The 21,034-nt window shown below is 38.6% G+C and overlaps 1 protein-coding gene across 1 annotated transcript in view; it reads right to left on the bottom strand.

Annotated features, from left to right (window-relative positions):
- The window catches only part of ATP6AP1 (ATPase H+ transporting accessory protein 1), a 68,615-nt gene that overhangs the window by 16,206 nt on the left and 31,375 nt on the right, over positions 1-21,034 (bottom strand). Inside the window, exons 7-9 of the mRNA XM_064446397.1 lie at positions 10,657-10,898; positions 10,002-10,055; positions 3,651-3,888 (exon numbers count right to left, since the gene is read on the bottom strand). Of these exons, the coding sequence (XP_064302467.1) occupies positions 3,651-3,888; positions 10,002-10,055; positions 10,657-10,898 (534 nt within the window). The remainder of the gene's footprint in view (positions 1-3,650; positions 3,889-10,001; positions 10,056-10,656; positions 10,899-21,034) is intronic.

The raw sequence follows: 21,034 nt of genomic DNA, 5'->3' as shown, positions 1-21,034 counted from the left end.
AAAAGCACCAAACATCATAAATCTACCGGTAAAGAAACAAGACCTTAAAACTGTTTTATATGAAATAGTATAGAATAAAATAATTGTTTAAAAATATTATTTTATTTAAATCACTTCCCTCACCAGGCAATAAGCAAGAAAGCAGAAGATCATGTATTTCTACTTTTCTACGTTCCCACTCCATGATTACTCTATGTTTTATGATAAAGTAAGTGGGAAGCTTTGTGGTAATAAAAGAATTGGTGCTTCCTAGGAAAGGTGTTGGTACGAACATTGAAGAAATTAGTCTGCGGCTTGCATACCGTGGTATGCCAGTAAACACTCTGGGTTTGAGTTCATTCGTGGCTCAGGCACCTAAAGTAACTGTATATATAATATGTGCGTTAAAACCAATGTCTATACCTTCCAGAATGCTGATTAATAAAATTGTTACCACACACAGAGCTAAGGGCTATTAAGGTACTGTGGAGGTGAAGACAGCTTTAGCAATTCAAGCTTTTCTGGCCTCTTAGAAGAATCTTTCCAAGTCAGATCATGGTAGCTAACTTGCAAATACTGCCTGGTTTCACTATAGGCAGTCAGAGTTCTGATTAAAGCAGGATTAGCAAAAATAAGCACTTGGGTTGGATAACTGCTCAGTTTTAGAGAATACAGGCGATTACCAAAGCCTTTGCTTGTTAAGCTGCTGCTTTGACAACAGATGAGAATGTGAATAGGAATCATGAAATGTAGCCTGAAAGACTTACAATAAAAACAGAAAACAGGTGATGATTTTTGACATTTGTATTCAGAAAATGGATTGAAATTCTGGAAAGCAATACACACTTGTTACCACATTTACAAGAACTCTCCAAGGCACTTAACAGGTGTATTTGGTTTAGAAAAGCTTTACCACTTCTGGTTTAGAGCCAGAAATACTGAATTTTGTTATGTCAATCCTATCGGGCTTTTTCTGAAGCAGGATTATGCTTACTGAACCTTTGAGGTGAAAGCTTTAATTGTACATTCTTAAAATGCTATGTCTATTTTTAGGCAGGAGATGAAGTATATGCAGGGTTCTTTTATTGTTTTTCTGAAGCTTTATCATTTCTGTGGGGGTGTTAGATCCCAGGTGGGAGATAAAAATGTGACTCCCAGCAGCATTTCTACCTATAGAAAAGTTAAAAATACTTGCATGTGGTTCTTTAATTTTTATGAATGTAAAAGACTTTTGGACGCAGGCTTCTGTACTGCAGAAGTTTTAATTTTAGTGTTTGGACCAGCATAATTTGTCTTGGTTATACTAGTCCGTATTTGCTGTTAAGTTTTAAAATAATTTTTTGAATTGAGTTTTCTCATCATTTGACCTTTGACAAAGCCTTCAAGCAAAATATGTTGTTTTCATGGCTCTTATGTGTACACTGAACATCTAATTTCTGAACTTAGAAATATTTTAGCCGCAAGAATCATAATATTCATGATTTAAAAGTTTTTCACAGTTTTTGTTAGGAACAAAGGGACTTCTAAACCACTATGACACATACTAAAAAAAACCAGTGCTTTTGGTGGCAGCCTCCTCTTTAACTTCATAGACAATTCTGAGATACTCAAAAGGATGAAAAGTATTGTGGTAGAACAACCATTCCTGTAACAACAACAACAAAATGAATAAAAAAAAAACCACCAAAACCAGAGCAGTTTTGGGACTGTGCACAGCTGTGAGTGGTGACACCCTAGGTTATGGGCACACCTAGACAGCATCCCACAGCGGTTCTTCTGGTGGTAGTGACTGAGCTAGCTCCAGAACTAAAGTAAAAGGCTGCATCAGTTCAGACTTGCCTTGGAACAATATATGCAAGGCTTCACTGTGCAGGCACCATGTGCCTCTAATACAGTGATACTGTTTTCAGGACCCAACACTGCAAAGTGCTGTTGTACCAGCCAGACTGGCATTGGATCCCAGTTTCTAGTTCATTGCATAACATTGACATCAAACTCATGTTCCTCAATTTCAGCAACAAGATTTTGTGCTGCCTGCAACCACTGAGCACATCCCATGTGTAACGGAGCTTAGGGGTTTCTAAACCTCATTCTAGAACAAAGACTGATATTGAGGTCAACCAGATTTCACTACATATTAGTGGAAGGTATCTGGAAAGGTTCGATCTAGTTCAGATAGAACCTGGGAATGAGCCCAGAATAGTGACTTTTTGTTTTCTCACACAACAGAAAAGATCAGAACAGGACTTTTCAGTTTGTGTTCCATGCTTAGGATGTGATCAGAGAAAAAGGCCTTTCCCGAGAGGAACTGGAAGTTCTGTTGTCTGAACAGCAGAAGCAGCTGCTGCTCCAAATCAATAAGAAGGTGGGAAGCCTGCTTCTGCTCTTGAACAAGATTCCAATGAAAGATGCCTACTAAGGATGGAGCAAGGCCTCTCTCTAAGCTTTGAGAAGGCAGCTGTATCAATGTATATAGAGATTAAAGGAAAATATAGGTTGTAAATGGACACTTCCTATTTTCATAACCTATGTACTTTCATAGGTTAGTGATGCCAAAGTCTAACTTCAAAGAGTGACTGGGCAAAGTACAGTTGTGAACTCAGATATTTTAAGGCCTTTGCACAAAAAATACCATGAGGAGGAACCTTCACAGCATTGGTGTGTATTGCTTTGTTGCTTTTCAAAAAACTGCGGGACTTGATCCTGGAATTTGTGGAAAATACATGTCAGTGCCAATGCTGTTCCTTTGAGATTTCCATTGTTTAAGCAGAAATGTCAAATCTGGACTCAGATGATTGAGATTTTGTTTGTTATCAAAACCATAAATAAAATTATATCAGCATTTGGATCCAGTTATCATGGGGTTCGCTCGTCTTTGACAAAGAGAGTCCAGTTTGGAATTATTCTTCTCATTTCGATAAAGTCTTTAATCAAAGAAATCCCTTGGTGCAATATTGTTTAGAGGTATAAATGTTGATGTGCTTCTCCTAAGTCAAGATCAATGCTCAGAATAATAAAGATGCAATCACCTACACCTCACATATGTAGTCTGTATTACTGCACTAAATAGACAGAAAATCTATGCCGTATTCAAAAAAAAAAAAAAAGCCAACTGCTTTCCTCTGGGCCATGCGGGACCTAGTATTGTTCCTGACTGAACTCCATGGCAAACTTTCCCTTAAATCTAATTGCACTGGGCTTTGTTTCTGTGTGAAGTTGTACAGACAGTCTATGTCACTGAAAACAGTAGCCCCACTAAGCTGTACTTTCCTAGGTAAATAAAGTGCAAAGAAATCAAATGAAAACAAAGTAAGCAGCATAAAGCCACCCACCTAAGAGGCCCATGTTTCCAATAGCAGCCCAATTCATTAAACAGGCATGGGGACTTAGTAATTCTTTGCCTGATTACCCGCATTTGGGTTTACTGTTTTGTTTTTTTTCTGTGGACAACTTCATCGTTTTTTGTTTTTCAAAGCTGTGTTTTCATGTTCTTTTTGTTCAGCAACTGATGCCTTTTTTACCCCCTTGTTGAATAGCTCACCTAGGGGGAATAGCTTTTCTTTTACATTTTCCTTCCGGCTGAAATGAAAGTAAAGGCGTTTGTCGTTCAACACCTACAATAGCAAGTAACAGTTCTTGGAATTATCTCTGAAATGGCAATGGGTACTCACTTGCAACCTGGAAATGAAAACATCCCAGTTTTTTGCCTCATTGTTGGATGGAATCAGCCTTGCAGGATAGAGATTGCTTGTTCCCACCAGCTGACAGTGAAATGAATACTCTGCAGGAGCAGAGATGACAGAAACGTTAAATTTAGCGAACTTTTCTCCATCTTGTACAATCTCAACTGAATCCAAAGTGGACCAATTTCTAGCCGAGCCTGCATAGAAATTGTTGGTCATTAAAAACCTAGAAAGACAAGAGAGAGAAAAAAAATTCAAAATGACAGAAGGAAAAAGTTAATATTAATTTGATAAAGTACTGGTGGCAGATAAAGGTTCATTATTGCTAGCTGCAAACATCACAGTTGGTATCTTAGCTTGGCCTCCCATATCATTAAGATTGTTCATAAGTGAAGAGACTGTAAATATGTTTTTATTACTTCTTAGAGTTTCATCTCACAAGCACAGCTTTCCATAGCTGTGGCAGGCAAGGAGCAAATGCGATTTCATTCTTCAAGGGCCTCTGCCAATGCAGCATTTCATCAGTTACCAACAGTTTATAACCAGTGGAGCAGAACCTGAGAGACTGGCAGTAGGCCTGCAGTGGCTCTCAATAAACATTTTATGGGATTTTTTGAAAATTGCTTTTATGATAGGTACAGGCATGATAACCATTCTGATTTATCATTGCACTTCTTCCTTGGCTCAGATGCCTAAATGGCAATTCCTTTGCAAATGTCTGAATTTGCAGCAGAAGACAGAGTTTGCTCTCACTGGAAGGTGGGGAGGGGTCGTCAGCCCTAGTTTCCCAATTTGTAGTGGGTTTGGCACAAATATTTTCTCATTTTGAAAAGGTCTGTGTATGCGCTGTATTGCAGCAGCTTCCAGTAGTTTATAATAATGGGATTTATATATAGATAGTTCTACCACTGCAGTCTGAACATCTCCCAGATTTCTGAAACAGAAATAATTGAGAACATCCTGAAGTACATCCGGATCTTTTAAAGATCAGAACTATGTCCTAGTGTTTACCACATTTTACCCGGTTACTTTTAGGTATTCAAGTTATCTCATAAGGAAATTATAAACTTTTCTGCTTATTTAACATTGCTTAATACTTTAACCCTACTTGGTCTATGCGTGTATTGCTTTATATAGTTTGCTGAAGGGTTTTTCTGCTTCTTGATTACCACAAGGAATTTAGAAGTGGAATCTTTTCAGCAATAAGTAAGACTTGTTACAAAATGAAATATTCTGTCTATCCACAATGGGTAACACTGTATGTGGATTTTAAAATTTAGGGTAATAGATGCAATTATGACAGAGTTGAAAAATAAATAAAAATAAGCAGTTTGAAAAATACGACAGGTTTGAAAAATTAATGTGGCACAATATAGAATATTTTATGTTCAATAGGGTATAAGTATATAGAGGGAGAATATTCTCTGTTGTAGAATATTGCTTATTTGTTCAAATCAATTGCTTTCAGTAGCATGCCATCCACGCTACACAGAGTCTAAACTCAACAGAAAAATGCTCTGTAGAAGTAGTACACAAAATTTGACAAGTTAGGTTACTACAGTAACTGAGTCTTTTCTTTTTCTTTTTTCTTTTTTTTTGTCCTTTTAATAATCTCTGGGGTTTGACTTATATAACTTCATAATCCTCGAGAGTTTCAAAATGCTCAGAAGGAATCCTAGAACTCAAAGTGTCATTCAGGTGAGAAAAGGATGTTTTGTTTTATGGCATTCCTTATGTTTTGAGCCTAAACAGCTCTTTCCAGACAACATTCAGCTGCAAGCATCAGTGAAAAAGAAAAAAAATTGAATTTCATCTAGTACATGTTCACAAATATTTATGGAAAATATTCAATTGTTATAGTGATAAAGTTACAAAATTAGAAGATGTATTAGCCTAGATATTAATTTTTAGAAGAAAGGAATCTTTTCCTGATAAACAGCACAATCTGAACAGAATTTCCATGTTGTCTCAGTAGCAATGCTATAGGCACCAGCTGAAGGCCAGTTATAAGCACAGAGAAGTTTATGTAAATGTTTGTGCCAGCCACAGATACTGGGAGTGCTCTGTACTTTTGCTGAGAAGATAAGTGGTAAATAAGGAAATTCTTTGGAGACTTAACGATATGAACAAGCAAGTTTTATAAGACTATGTATGTAAGTACAGTCTAAAGCAATCTCCAAGAGAACACTGTCTCTTCCTGTTGCACCAAAGACCAAAATTTTATGCTACTTGCAGATTTATGAGAATTAAGATTCTAATTAATGAACTAGTTGAGCATGGTTAACTTACTAATACTGGTTTTTATCCTGAATTATTTTATTTACTTAATATTTTCTTAGATGAGTAGATAGCAAATAGAATGAGCACAATATAGCAAATGAATGACAAGGGGAGGAGAGATGACAAAGATTTTATTCGCAGTACTGAAAGTACCTTGGCTTTTATAGGAAATGCTGTGTTCATATTAAACATTAGAGCCAATACAGGAAGCAAACTTCCACACAGACATTAGGTACTTTACGTATTGAGGCACAAACAACTCCTGGTCATAGGCCAGACTCCCTTGTGCCAGATAACCATATGAACTCTAAATGCCACCACCTGTTACTGATCAACGTCTCATGTGGCTATTTATTACAAGGAGAGATATTTCTGGACAGGAAGCTAGCTGGAATGACTACAGTTTCAAAGATTCAAAGAGAAACATAACTGTTAGGTAAAAGACTTTAAAACATGGTTCTTGGGCCAATTCTATTCTATACATGCTATGAGCAACAACAACAGTCAAGTACTTATGAATGTAAGTGGGGGAAATACTAATGCTCTGCACTTCCATCCACTTTGACACCTTTTCCCAGAGAAGATGACAGACAGGTGCTTGAACAGCTGGACGTCATCAGCTGCTGAGAGAGCTGAGATGATGATTCTTCCAGCAAAAACAACTGCCTACTGCTCCTACCCCTGCTGCAGCAGTATTCACTTTTCTAAAACTAGCACTACCAGAAACACTCTACAACTGCTCCCTAACGGCTCACCTCTCAGTGGCAAGTGCAGGAGGATGAATGGGACTGCTGCTCTTGCTTGTGAGAGATACAGGGAGTTGGCAGCTGTTTGCATAGGGCGAAGCAGCTATTGCAGCTGTTAGTAGGAGGTGGGATATGACTAGCTGCTCAGCACGAGGTGATAGACTAGTGGTGGTAAGGGCAGGCTCTAGATCCAGATCATACTGCTAAATTAGAGCCTCTTACTGACGAATAAATTGAGCTATTCGAATGTAGTCCTCTCTGGTGTCACTTTGTCTTCAAGGGATGCTCCTCTACACCTAAGTAAATGGCCTTTATAGGGGAAAAAATGCAGTCATGGCTCTAAGCTCTGTTCCTTCCTGCCTCTTTGCTCTGCTTGTATCCTGTTTATTGAGGCAGACTGTAATCTTACCAAGGAGTCATCTTGAACAAGAAATGTAATCAAAGTGAACCAGAAAGGGAAAACAGAGGTTGTAATATATCTCTGTGGGTTTTAGAAGCTCTTGACAATAGACATGCTGAGATAAAAAAGGTGAATAGTGTCCTGAATCATGAAAAGATCAATGGATTGTTCTGGTTGTGTTGAGTATATCGCATTATTTGCATTATATGCCATCCGATATTGTACCATGGTAGCTAATACAGGTGTAAATGACACAATTGTCTCTTAAATCAAGGGATAATCCAACAGAAAACAGCAAAAATAACAAGGGGTGTCTTTAGCAGCAAGTTTTCTTTATAAAGGCTTCTGAGGTGTTGTGGGTTGATGTGAGCCAGCAGCCAAGCACCCATGTAGCTTCTTGCTCATTTCCCATCCCCAACAGGACAGGGGTGGAGAATAGAAAGAGCAAAAACAAGGAAACGTGTGGGTCAAGGTAAAGACAGCTTAATAAGTGAAGGGAAGAGGGAAAAAAGCAATACAGAACTGCTACAAAAGCAATCACTCTCTACCTCCCGCAAGCAGGCCAATGCACAGTCAATTGCCAAAGTCAAGGCGTTGCTGAAGCAATGACTACCCTGGAAGCCACCACCCACCTTCTTCCTCCATTCCATTTTTTTATTTCTATTTCTAAACACCTGTGTCATACATCAAAAATAATCAGTTTAGGCATTTTTGTGCCTAAATGCACTGAGAGGCTATTAAAAACCTGGATCACACCTAGTCCAAATAAATAAATCAAATTTGCCTGCAAAACACAGCCAGCCTATGCTGCTTTAATTACTCTCTGGGCATGACAGCAGTCAGGACTTCACCTACTCTCTTTTCAAGTCCTCACCTATTCTGGAGCCTGAGTTTCTTATCCCAGCTTCAGGGGCCGTTTATGCATTTTGGTATTTACTTATAATGTATTCAAGTAGAAGTACAGGACAAGAGAAACTTTATATTTCTGTCTTTACTACAATAGGCTTAAAGGATGTAAAAAAGTATTTCAGAATAAGAGAGAAAACATGAACCATTCACCTTTTGTGCTGGTGTTCTCTTTTAATTTACAGTCAGTCTGTCTGCAGAGTTGCTTCAAATTTCTTCTCTTCAGATGCACCTCAGATTCATGACCACATTAAAGTTTTCTCCCAATAATTAATTAAAATTATATGATTTTAACAGATGACTAAACATAAATCTGAATAATCCTGATTAAGTCTATATGCATGCACTAACATTGCATCTGATCTTTTTGTGCCTGCTGCAGAACTCAAAATCTAAGATAGGTGTTTCAACTGCCGAAGTACTTTGTTTTTATGGTAGCATCCTAAGGTTTGAAATTTGCTGTTGTATAGTTGAGCAAAACCTGTTGACTACTTTAAAGAAAACAACCCCTCTAAGATCTATCAGTTAACCTGGTAGCTAGTTTTGCAGCACAGTGTTGTGGTCCATAGGATTTTCAAGTGCTTTATGATTCATATTATTTTCTTGGAACTGTAATTTTACTACAAAGCATGGTATTATGCTGAGGATGGTCACATTCAGGACAAATGTAGAAAGCAACTAGATTCGTTCATACAGAAAGAGATTACAGGAGAGCAGCTAAGACCTGCACTAGTATGAGTAAAGAAGCAGAATGAGAATCTAGGGCCCTGTTTTGGTGGGTCTGTCTGTATGAGTGTGGGACAGGAGCAGCAGACAGTAGGCAGAGGAGCACCAGGGCAGCACTAAAGAAAGTGGTACTTTGTGACTTGGAGTAAAAATAAAGACACAACTTGGGCAGAGTCTTGGTTTGAGAACAGTAATTTTGCAATGGGATCCAAGGAAAATATTTCCTTAATTCCCCATGTTGTTCAGGGAAATGCATGCCCCTTTGATATTTTACACTATTGAAACCAAGAAATGCTTGACTGCCACCAAGGACAAGTCTCGAGGATCCTATACACAACTAACTACAATAGTCAAAAAAGTAAAAATACTATAATAACAGCAAACTTATCTGTACATTATGTTCTTTCACAAAGCTCTAGATGCTTGGGGGGGAGGGGAGATGTTAAATAACAAAGCATGTTTGGTTTTTTGCCACGTATCATGGGCTCTGATGGTGACTGCAAGTGTCTCTATGCACTCCAAATACAACTCCAAACACATCACTGACTCTCTTCAAAACAAGTCCTTCTGGGGGTCCTTTTACCTAAATGCAGAATGCCCTTCTGCATTTTAACTGCTGCTCCTGCTGCTGAGGAAAGAACTGAGGTTTGTGGACCAGCAGCGGTATGGCAGCCCTCGATCAGTAGCAGATGCTTTCCCCATCCCTAGAATCCACTAGTAAAAGCAACAGCTGCAAGTTCTCCCTTTGACTTTTCACCCCAAGTCTTCCCATTCTGTAACTTTTCTTCCCTCTTCTCATGGTAGGAGAATTGTGGTCTTGTTACCATCCATGGAGCCGAAAAATTACAGGTTTTTGCATCCCTCATTAGCCACAAGCTAGCTCTGACAGGCTACACTGGTAATCCATATTAGGACATATTAGGACAACGCTGGACATGCAAGCAGACTTCAGCTCCTAGAACTGTTCACAAATCACAGTTAGATTTCCCTGAGGCAGGATTTTGGTCTGATCCTATTAGCAAAGCAGGACGTTGCATATATCGGTACCTTACAGTAAGGCTCTTTGCCTACACCACTTTTTCAGAACTTTACCTGAGCATATTAATATATTCTCTATAAAAAGACTGTATCATTGTTCTCCTGTATAGTAACTCAGCAGAAAAGAAAGCAAATCATAATTTAAAAAACATGTTCAGTTAACTCTCCCTCTTTTTTTGCTCCTAATTTACAAACAGGCTTTGTACATCACAAAGATCTATTTAAAAATAAATCATAAGTTACCTTATCTCTAGGCTGCTGATTCCATTCACTGGCTTTGTGTATTTTAATGACAGTCTAAGAATAAGAAACAGATTTTTAATGTTAGAGTAGTCAGCTTTAATTAGATCATTGTGACATTTCAATCGGAGGGAATATTCTAAATCAATAGGCAATTACAAAAGTCATATAGCAAAGGTTCAGTACACAGAAAAATATGACAAAATATTTCTAGAGTTTTTTTTACCCAAGAGCAGGTGCTTCAAAGTAAAGGAAAACAGAGATCATGTTTCATTAATGCACTTCCAGCTGAATTACTACCTAGTAACTAGCAATACTCCCCTTCAAGGGAATTTTACAATAAAATTATGATCTCGTTAGTGCCAGTGGAGATTTCTGTGATGGTGAGATTGGGCACAGGGAAACCTGTTTGGACCAAATGTTAACAAACAAGGAAGTAAGGAATTAAAGAGGAAAAAAAATGTGAAAATAAGAGGCTACATCTGAACTATTTTTGTGGTCTTGACTCAATCTTTTCCTAGAATATCCAGTTTAGTATTTTTTATTTTGTGTGCTTTAGAAGAAGAAAATTAAATTCATATTACCTTGACATTGCACCATTTCTGATTAGTTTTTAGAATCACATGTATTATGATACAAAATTTCTTGTGCTACTCACGTTGTGTTGATGCCTGAGCACTCAGAGGAAGAAATATCCACATTCTGAGTTACAAATGTTGCATTTGTCAAATCTATAAAAACTGAACTGTTGGCTTTGAGGCTGAAATTACTAGCATAAAAAAGGATGCATATATCATTTCCAGTGGTCACAGTCAGAGGAGGATATGATAAACTGCCTTCTTCCTCGGTGGCCATTAATTGTCTTCTTAATTCCCCCACCACATTAGTTCTTCTAGAAATCTGGAATAACAGCACATTAACAATTCATCTTCTTTGTAAGAGATAATATCAGTTGAACACAGACCTTCACTGTTCTGTACCATGAGCACCCATCCTTCTTAAATCCTCAATCAACCTCAATATTTATTATTGTCTGTCTATTTAATTGGCAGTATGGAGGCTAATGGGGTGGTGTTAACCTGGGTTCCCATGGTCAGGTGTCCACATGTGAAAACAAGCACCACTGGTATTAGGCAAATTAACATAATGTTAATGCTGTTAACGCTGCGTTAAGATAGTTGCGTGCATTAGTGCTAACAGGTAAAATAATTCATTTTTTAAACAGATGAATATACAGAAATAAATTAACATTTTTTCTGCAATAAAATCACAAGAAAACTTCAGCTTGCCAGTTCAGTGACCTCCCCCATTAGTAAGAATAGCTGGTTTTGCACGCTTCATTTTTACAGGCATGAAAGCAGGCTATTTAACTAAAGTAGTGTTATATTTAGACTCTTATGATGGCTTCTGGAAAAAGAAGATCTATGCTCATTTGGCTGATGTGGTGAACTAGAAGAGACTTCACTGCATGTATACATTTGCTTTTAGGAGGTTTCCAGGAATTCCCTTTAACAGGTAATGCTTTTTTACAAATTTGTGCAGGGCACCCTTGGTAAAACAGCCCCATTGATATCAGTGGCAAAAGCTAGCTGACCTTATCACATGATAACTTAATCCTGTTGTTCGTGTCTTACTCTTCACTTCTTACTCTGTTCATATCTGGGCTACTCCATCTGTTTTTAAGACCCATGTCAGCTTTACAAGCTTGTATTCTACAAGTGGCCTCTGGCCTTGGATCACTTTGGGATACAAGAATGAGAGGCATCTTACCAGAACTATAATTATGTGGAGCTATTGCCTGGAACCATTTTTAACAGATTTAAAGACACACAAGGACCATTTTCCAGGCTGGAACAGAGGCTATAATATCACTTTATAACCTGCCTGTGGAGAGGAGCCCCAGAAGATTTTGTCACCTTAACGGCTGCTCCCTAAATGCGATTGGCCATCTGTTATTTACAACGCGTCTTTGCAGATACCTCATTCTACTAACAAAGCAGAATGGGCTGAGTTAAAAACCCTTGACTAAACACTCAAATGAAGATTGCGATCTTCCTTTCCCATACATGCATACTTTATGAATTTCTTTTTAATTCAGAGTAGTGCCTTTTCAAATACATCAGGATATGTATTATTTTAAATGAATACCATTTCCTTTAAAAGAAGAGTGTACAACAAAAGAAAATATTCAACTTTTGATATAAAACTTTTAATCTTCCCTTAGGCTCTCCTGAAATGTAATCATTTTATTTCGAACTGAGAGGACGAGCTGAAGTCTAAATTATATCCTGTCTAACAATTGACTTCACTATGTGGGCCCGGCATATCATCTAAAGAGGGCTTTAAAAACCACCTGCTAATAGCTGAAAACAAGGTTACATTGGAGATTGTGATTGGGTTAACTAGGGGGATTAGGTTTCAGTATCTTAAAATAAAAAGAAAGCTATTAGAATTTAATCTTGAGACTACAGCTTTACTTCTATTGCTCTGCTGCCAGTACTTGGTTGTGAGGCTCTCACATAAAGATTCCCTTTTGTCTCTGAAAAAGCACACGAACCGAAAGAGCATTTGCCTGTAAAGGAGGGATGTCAGGGACTAAGAAATCCACTACTTTCCCATGATTAAACCTATTTTAACAAATTTACACATGCTGAAGAAGGGAGGCAATACAGCTTCCCAAACACATTCTAAAAGCTGGCTTTGTGTCGGTCATATTTGTGGCTGAAAACACAGGCAGTCATGGACTGTGCAGCCCAGCAAGACCTTATCTGTACAGCTATAGGCAGGCAGGACGACTACACCAAACGGGAGCCTGAAAGTATCAGTTCTCTGGAGAAATGTCCTCCAAACAATTACAAGCCTGTATATTCATCCCTTCAGACTGAAGTTACCAGTGGGTAAGGTAATTTAGCACATTCAAAATCAGAAAGCATTACCTTACAGAGATTGAAGAAAATTTAATCTTGAGGCTGGAAGGGGGGATCTCTGAAACACCCCAACCTGGGATGCATCGGAGACCTGAAGACAGCAGTTACTCCTTCCCACCTGCGGTGGGAAGCGGAGAGCACCCCCAGTATGCCCCTGCCTCTCTGTTTCAGGCACATTTTCTTATTCTTTTGTTGCTGCACAAACATGAGCTTACTGAATTAAAATCATTCTTCCCATGCCATATATTTCATGCTAAACTATAAATGACAAGATACTTCCTTGAGAAATGGATTATATTTACATTGAATTCTTGTAAATCAAATTAGATTATTTAGGAACAATCCATAGTGGCAGTGTTGTCAATCACTAAACCATATTTTATTCTGTTCTTTAGTGCCCCCTTCACCTTTACCTAATATGAACTGTAGGATGTGTGAGTCACTGTCTTGTTCCTCTGGATTTATCAATGACATTTTTGATCTCAGATATGCAGGGAACAATCACAAGATCTGATTAAATGAGATACAGAAAAGAAAGGGTGCCATTTACATTGCCCTAGACCAGAATTGAACACTATAATTACTAACTGAATTACAGAAGTAGCCTGGACAAAATTCTTCCCTTTGATCTGTTTTGCAAGCCACCTAATTCAGAATCATCTCTCTTGGAAAGGAGAAAGACATCTGATCTGGCAACATTTTGATGCACCAACATACTGATCTTTTTCAAAGCAAACAGACCTTACATCCAAAATTATTCATTTGTTTTGTTGTTGTTGCTGGGGTTTTGTTGGCTGTTCCAAAATAGAATGGCTAGAGACAAGAAAAAAGATTGTGGGCCATTTTCTATATTTGAAATTGCAAACAAACATAAATCAAATGGTTGCAAACACATACAAGAAAAATAAAAAATACTGGGAAAATAAAATTTTCATTGGCTGAAATCATGAATGGTAATGAACCATAGCAACAGGCTACATTTCAGACTAGTTTCAATGTGGGATTTTTGGATATCAGTTCCACAGATGGTTATGCCTTCTTTTTCAGTCTTGTACTTCTTGACTTTTTTATTGCTATGTTTAGGTGTGCACATCAAGAATAAGAAAACTGTCCTGGTGGTGCTCGTTGCTCCTTTTCATTTCTAACAGTATGGATGTATGACCACATCCTCTCTGTGGAGTGGTTGCTCTTATTGTAACAGCTAGGGGAAAGGGAAGGTCTTGGTGTAGTTTCAGGGAGGCAAGGAGGATGAAGGGTCTACTCCCTTTCTCTTTTCAGGTTGTATCTTAGCCTAGTTCCTGTCTCCGTATTGTACTGTGCACTACAGTGCGTTCCCTGTATACACCCTACTTAGATGGCGAATGTTAATTTTTCCAGATCTAGTCATGACACAATTAAACCAGTTCTGGAATCACAAAACTACAGAAAAATCTTAGATTCTATTTTTTAAAAAGTGCAGTATAAGAACCAGATATTGCTTAATAGTATTAGACTTCACAAATGCAGAACAGAGCCTGAAAATATTTAGGGCATGCAGGTCAAAATGCAAAAGTTCAAAATCCATTGTGAAAGGGGAGGTCAAAGGATCCTTTTGGGTCACTTACAATGGCCTGAATCATGAGGTGTAATATCCAAGGAGGGGAGGGCAGGCACTGCAACTACTACCATAGCACCCCAAAGACAAATACTTGCTGCCTGAACTAGGTTTTGGTTTTGGTAGCTTGAACTGCATCTACCCACAATGTACCATCAGTAATTCTTTTGACAGGATACCAAGTTGACTGCCTGCTTGCATTTTCTCAATTCATTTTAATAGGGATCTTTACAAACTTGTTTTGTAAGATATAATTTTAAAATGACACTAGGAGGCTGCTGAGTGCAGGGGTGCTGCTCCCAGCAGAATGGCAGATCATGCTGCTTGCTGGGGTTTGGCTGTGGCTCATCAGAAGCCACTCAGCATTCACATTCAAGCCAAGTATCAGCACATTTCAAATCCATTTTCTGAAACTACCATTTCAGTTTCCATCCCACCCAAACAGGTCAGTTTTCCTCCATGTTTTCTAACTGATGTAGCTTTATGGCCTCACTATGGACTTCATCACCGCCCCCCTGCTAATACATCAGTTTTTCTGAAAGAGACTGTACCACAAATCTGTGATGCAGGCAATGGCTGTTTGTATCTCACTGCTAAAGGTCAAAAGTTTGTTAGGCAAGCATTAAAATTCAGTATAACCACAAAGATGTTCTTTGCAGTGTAAAGTTTATAAAACCGTGTGTATAGCAAGCAGAAAGAATGTATTTGATTGCACTTATATTTCATTCATCTATTGGTGCAAGGTTGTATCATAACTGTGCTTTGAGCAGTCAAAATTGAGCATATCAAGCAGAGTTACCAATTATCTCTGAGAGTTCGAATTGTTTACATTTTTATGATTTATACTGTTTTCTGGGTTTTGGTGGTTTGTTCCCCCTCTACGCTATCTTAAAATATAATTCAATTTTGGCCCTAGATTTGGTGAATCTCGCATTCCATAGAAACCTCAAGCAGTGTCCCTGTTTTGTTGAGGAGACTGGATTCGTCCTGGATTCATCCTCATACATCAGAGGGTCATGCTGCCATCCAGAGGGACCTTCACATGCTGGAGAAATGGACTGATGGAGACCTCATGATGTTCCACAAGAGGCAGTGGAATGTCCTTGCCTTGGGGAGGAACAACCCCAGGCACCAGTACACACTGGGGGACAATTGGCTGGAAAGCAGCTTTGCTGAAAAGGACCTAGGGATCCTGGTGGATACTAAATTGAATAATGTGACAAAGGAGACTAATGGTAACCTGGGCTGCACTAGATAAAGTGTTACCATAAATTCGAAGGTAGGTGATCCTTCCCCTCTACTCAGCACTGGTGAGGCCACACCTGGAGTTCCAGGTCCAGTGCTGGGTTCCTCAATACAAGAGAGACATGGACGTACTGGAGAGAGTCCAACAAAGGGCCACAAGGATGAGGAAAGGTCTAAAGTCTCTCTCCTGTGTGGAAAGGCTGAGAGAGCTGGGACTGTTTAGCCTAGAGAAGAGAAGGCTCAAGGCAGGGATGTCATGGGTGTGTATAATTACCAGAATGGAGATGGTAAATAAGATGAAGCCAGACTTTTTTCAGTCGTTGCCAGTGACGGGACCAGAGGCAATGGGCATGAACAGAAACACAGGAGATTCCATCTGAACATAAGGAAACTTTTTCTACTGTAAGGGTGACTGAGAACTGGCAGAGGTTGCCCAAAGAAGTTGTGGAGTCTCCTTCTTCAGAGATGTTAGAAGTCCAACTGGACATGGTACTGGGCAACTGGCTCTAAGTGGCCCTTGTTTGAACAGGAAGGTTGGACTAGATGACCTGCAGAGGTCACTTCCAACCTCAATTATTCTATGATTCTGTGTGATTCTGTCCTAAGTCATTTAAAGATCTAGACCTCAGCATGACCTGAGCAGGATGCAGGATGAGGAAGTGTTCTTCATCACAATGGTCAAAGCCTAGATTCCCAGTTTTCAAAAGATATAGAAGCCCAGTTGGGTTAGGAAGCATTTTCCTGCATACTAAGTGAACTACATATATTTTACATACTACTTTTTCCAAGTCCTATTGTTTGAATTAATTTATCAATACAAGATGTGAACCATGTCTGTCCATCAACTACAAAGATATGAAATTAGGTGTAGTATTAAAAAACCCCACTGATTTGGAGTAGCACAAAATTTCAAGTTCAAATTCAAATGCAAGCTTTGATGCAGTCTTTTGTGGTCTGTTGCAAAGGATCTTGCCTACCTGCAATTAATTTTGACTGTTATTCTTTTTAACTAAAACTAACAGAGACAAAATTTGTGCTCTGCAGCAACTGAACCCAGAGGATGTTTAAACTGTATTTTCCACGAGAACGGTTTGTAGGGTGACTTGGTTATACTCAGAATCCCACAAACATTTCCAGTGGAGATGCTTAGCTTATCAGGAATTACCAGAAGCTCATTAGAATACACCATTCTTGCTCATTTACCTGTCTCATTCAAGGTGGTAGGTTATCACAACTTCAAGGTAGTTTTCAGAATTTGGAATTTCTGTTCATACTAAATAACCTGAAATTTTATAACTTGCATATGATACAGTAAAACATATCTAAAGACGGCACAAATCCCAAGTAAATGCACTTGTAGCTGTTATCAGAACCAGAATTCAATTTCTGAAATTGTTCTTTCCTTCCACATTAATTCTCTTTAGCGCAAACAGCATGAGGTAAAACTACAATATGGCTTTCAAGGGAAACAAAGTGGGTAAAATGTGCATTGAGTACTTGATTCAGGAAAATTTAGAAATCTTGTTTAGAAAAATCAATTTTTGTATGTATGTATAAACTGCAGTAAGCTCTTTGGATTGTGATAGCCAAGCCCTTACATTTTTTACTCAGACATATTTCCTGTCAATATTAATTAATTTTTTCCTAAGTAGAAATTTTAAACTGACCAGAATCACCAGTCTATGCAGAAAAGGCAAGCAGGTATGTAACGCGCTTTTCTTCAGTGAAACACAAAATAGAAAATCTGTCCTAAATTATAAGCAAAGAGAGAAACATGCTTTAGAATAAAAATAATCTAATTCAAAATCCATGCACAATTGAATTATGACAACACTTGCCATAAGTATGGACTTGATACCTGTATTGCTCACATATATATGTGCATTCACACATACAAACATACAGAAAAAGTAGAATGGAAATATACTCAGAAGTGGAGAATTTGTCAGAAATTTCACTCTTTTCCCTGCTGACCACATGGATCTACAGGTAGATCCAGATGGATAAGGCAGATCTGAGGGCATTTACAAGAGGACAGAGAGAAGGAGCTTGAAGTGGTCATACTTAAAAGCACACACAAAGAAAAATGGTTTCAAAGCAGGATTAAATTTGCTTAATTAGCAAATTCAGCAAATAAGATTGCTGAAACCGGAACGGACTCCTCACAAAAGAAATGGAAATGAACCTTCCAGAAAATGCTCTCCTTCTTAACACTATACTTTCTCCTTTTCACTTCCACTTCAGCAGTTGGTAGGGAATCATTAGGCCACTGCTTGCTACACACTGAAGAGAGTTCTATGCTATTTCACGCATTTGTAAAGCAACTGTAAGCCTGACCAAGACATCAGAATAAATGTCAAAAGCATGATATTTTGCCCAGAGGAATCCTTCACCTCTTTTTCCCTTCTTTATTAATATTCTGATAAAGCAGGATAAAAAGAATGCACAGAAATGAGGTACATTGCATCAATAACAATCATTTATTTACAATGATTACTATCGTTTTAGTGCTCTGCAGGATATATGACCAAGCTTACTAGCTCACATTATTATCTGATGGCTCCCCTGTTCCAATCATCCATACTTCTACCAGCAAGCCAAATGGCTTGGGAACGTGACACTCAGCTCCTGCCTGGTGTTCTGCATCTCCCAGGGTTTTTCACAAAAGCAAGGCTGGGACACAAATGTTAAAGTCAAAATATCTCACTGTAAGAGATAATGATCTCACTGTAAAAGATAATGTTCTCTTTTATAATTAATAGTACTGTTATGACTTGTGGAGACTGCCCAAGTCATGACCAAGCACTTGGAGATCTTTTGTTAGAAGGGACAGTAAAACTGCAGTATTTATTATACTGCTCAGTTCACTGGCCTGTGTAGACCCAATCTGCAGTGCCAGCTTGTATGTTTATGGCTAGATGTGTTTTTTCACACGCCTGTCCTCTTGCAGCGCTGGGCTGTACAAGAGACCTCTTGACTGTCATTTACAGCGAATGTGACTACTCTGTGCAACGGAATATGGTGCAGAGAGGAGTGAGTTAGCAGGATCCATGCCAGTGACAGAACCCAGAGCATATCCATAAATGCCACAGTAGTGCTAATTTTCTGAAGAAGATTATGATATTTCCTGTTATTTTCTCGCTCCAACTTTTCATGGATTTTTATACCAAACTTTTTAAGCTAACTTAAGGAAGAACAGAAATTGGCCTATAAAAAGGTCTTGATTTTAGAAAGTAAAACAAAATATGTGTAAGCTGGAGTAGCAGGGGAAGGAGCTGCTACACTTAATTCTCCACCTTAAATTTCACTTAGGACAAATAACCCAAATACAATTATTCCAATGGAAACAATGTCATGGTCATCTATCAGATTGTTAAAACTCATTTACATCCTTTTAGCTAATCAGATTTTTCAATCTAATACACAAAAGGGAAAAATAAGATGTATTAAGAACTTGCATTGTAAAACAGAATTAATCCTGAAAGGAATCTACCAGACATATCATTGAAGGAGTACTCACTCATGGCAATCTCCCCAGCTTTTAACATTAGATTTTGGGCCCTGTTTCAGGCAATTCTGCCATAAAGATAAAAGAAGCTACAGATTTTACATAATTTTTAGACTGCTAAGGGGAATACCCACTCCAGCAGGCTTTTCCCCATCCATATGTGGAATCGAAGTTGCCATGGGAGATGTGAAAAAGGATGAGGAGCCTCGGCTGCAATGAGAGGAAACAGATATGTAGTGAAGGTTGGACTGAGGTTATATAGGGGTCTGGTGGGTTACCTAATTGAAAAATGCAGCGGGGGCCAAATGGTGTTACTCAGTGCCAGGAAAGTTGCCCACGCTGTTTGTCACGGATGTAGGCTAGTCACAGGGGGATTAAAAATCTGAAGATCCATAAAAGTCTCCCTCCCTCCACTTAATACTTTGATCCTGTAGCACTTTGGAGGACTAATCTGCAAAACTGGGGAGCCTTTCTCCTCTTTTTTCTTAACTTGAAGAAAGAGATGTGGACACAATAACAGTATTACATATTGCACTTAAATCTTTTTATTGATACTTCAAGTAAATTAATTTTTAACTTTAAGAAGTTACAGATTATTCTTACAATGCCTCATGTCTATCTGTTATAAATGACAGTCTGAATACCAATATGTTTTTCAGATGGTCATATTCTCCCTGTAAAAATACCGTGTACAGTGTGACAACACCGTTCTTTGATTTCAGCACCTCCATCTGTGTGAGACAAGTCTTTTGGAGAAAACACAGAAAGTCAGAACTCGCACTGCAGGAACTTTTGAGGGGAGTCTGGCACTGTCTTCCTAGTTTTGCTGAATCAAAAGGCAAAGGCCAATAATTCTAGCAAACTGGATCTATTTGACAGGGAAGTTAAAACAATTGTTCTTTTCCCAGAAAAATCAATAAAAAGGTGCTTACCTTCTACTCTGCTTTCTTGCACTCACTATCCACTTAGTTTTTCTGACAGTAGTGTATGTAAGCTAAAAGGTATATATACAAATGAAAACCACATCAGAAAGTCTAGACAAAGGTAATCTTAGAAATAACATCCATGCACTTTCGAAGATTACCATGCTTTCTTTTCTCCATAAAGCTTTTTTCCCCTTCCAAGTTTGTCTCAAAATAGACTTATTTCCACCAAAGCCTAGTTAACCCTTCTAGTTAACACACCTCAGCCAATGTAATCAATCGCAATGTCATAATTTCCTTCATCTCCTACCAGTTTCTAGCCCACCAACTAAACCAAAATGAGAGCAAAGCATGCAGCCTTTGCCATCAGTTAGGTGTAACTGCCACCCCTGTGGGTGGTCACTACTGACCCTTGCCATGATGCTTTGATATTAAACTCTGAAAAACTGAACTTTATAAGGTGAGGCGTATTAGAAAACAAAGACCAACTTCCTTCCAGCATGCCTGTGGGAGTGCTTTAGCAACCTGATGCCTATTGCTGTTCCTAACCCATAGCCAAGCTTCCCTTGCCAGGTAATGGCAAGCCTGGCTGGGGATTTGTTCAACCACAATCAGTTGCTCCTGTTGGCAGTTCAGATCCTGAGAAAAATTGTAGAGCAGTAGAAAGGAATATAATCAGGATCATAGGGAAGTCAGATACTGGGGAAGAGGAAGGAGTTTTCAACAGGGAGGAGGTAAAGAGGGATTTAACATTCCCCTTGCAAAAGCTCTGCTCAGTGTAAGGCACAAACCTTCCTTATTCTGTTCCATGACTTTGCAAGTGATTCAGCTGAAAGCCC

The sequence above is a fragment of the Phalacrocorax carbo genome, chromosome 1, assembly GCF_963921805.1.
Source record: "Phalacrocorax carbo chromosome 1, bPhaCar2.1, whole genome shotgun sequence".
In the NCBI taxonomy this organism is placed as follows: Eukaryota; Metazoa; Chordata; class Aves; order Suliformes; family Phalacrocoracidae; genus Phalacrocorax; species Phalacrocorax carbo.
This window is presented reverse-complemented; position numbering and strand designations above follow the sequence as displayed.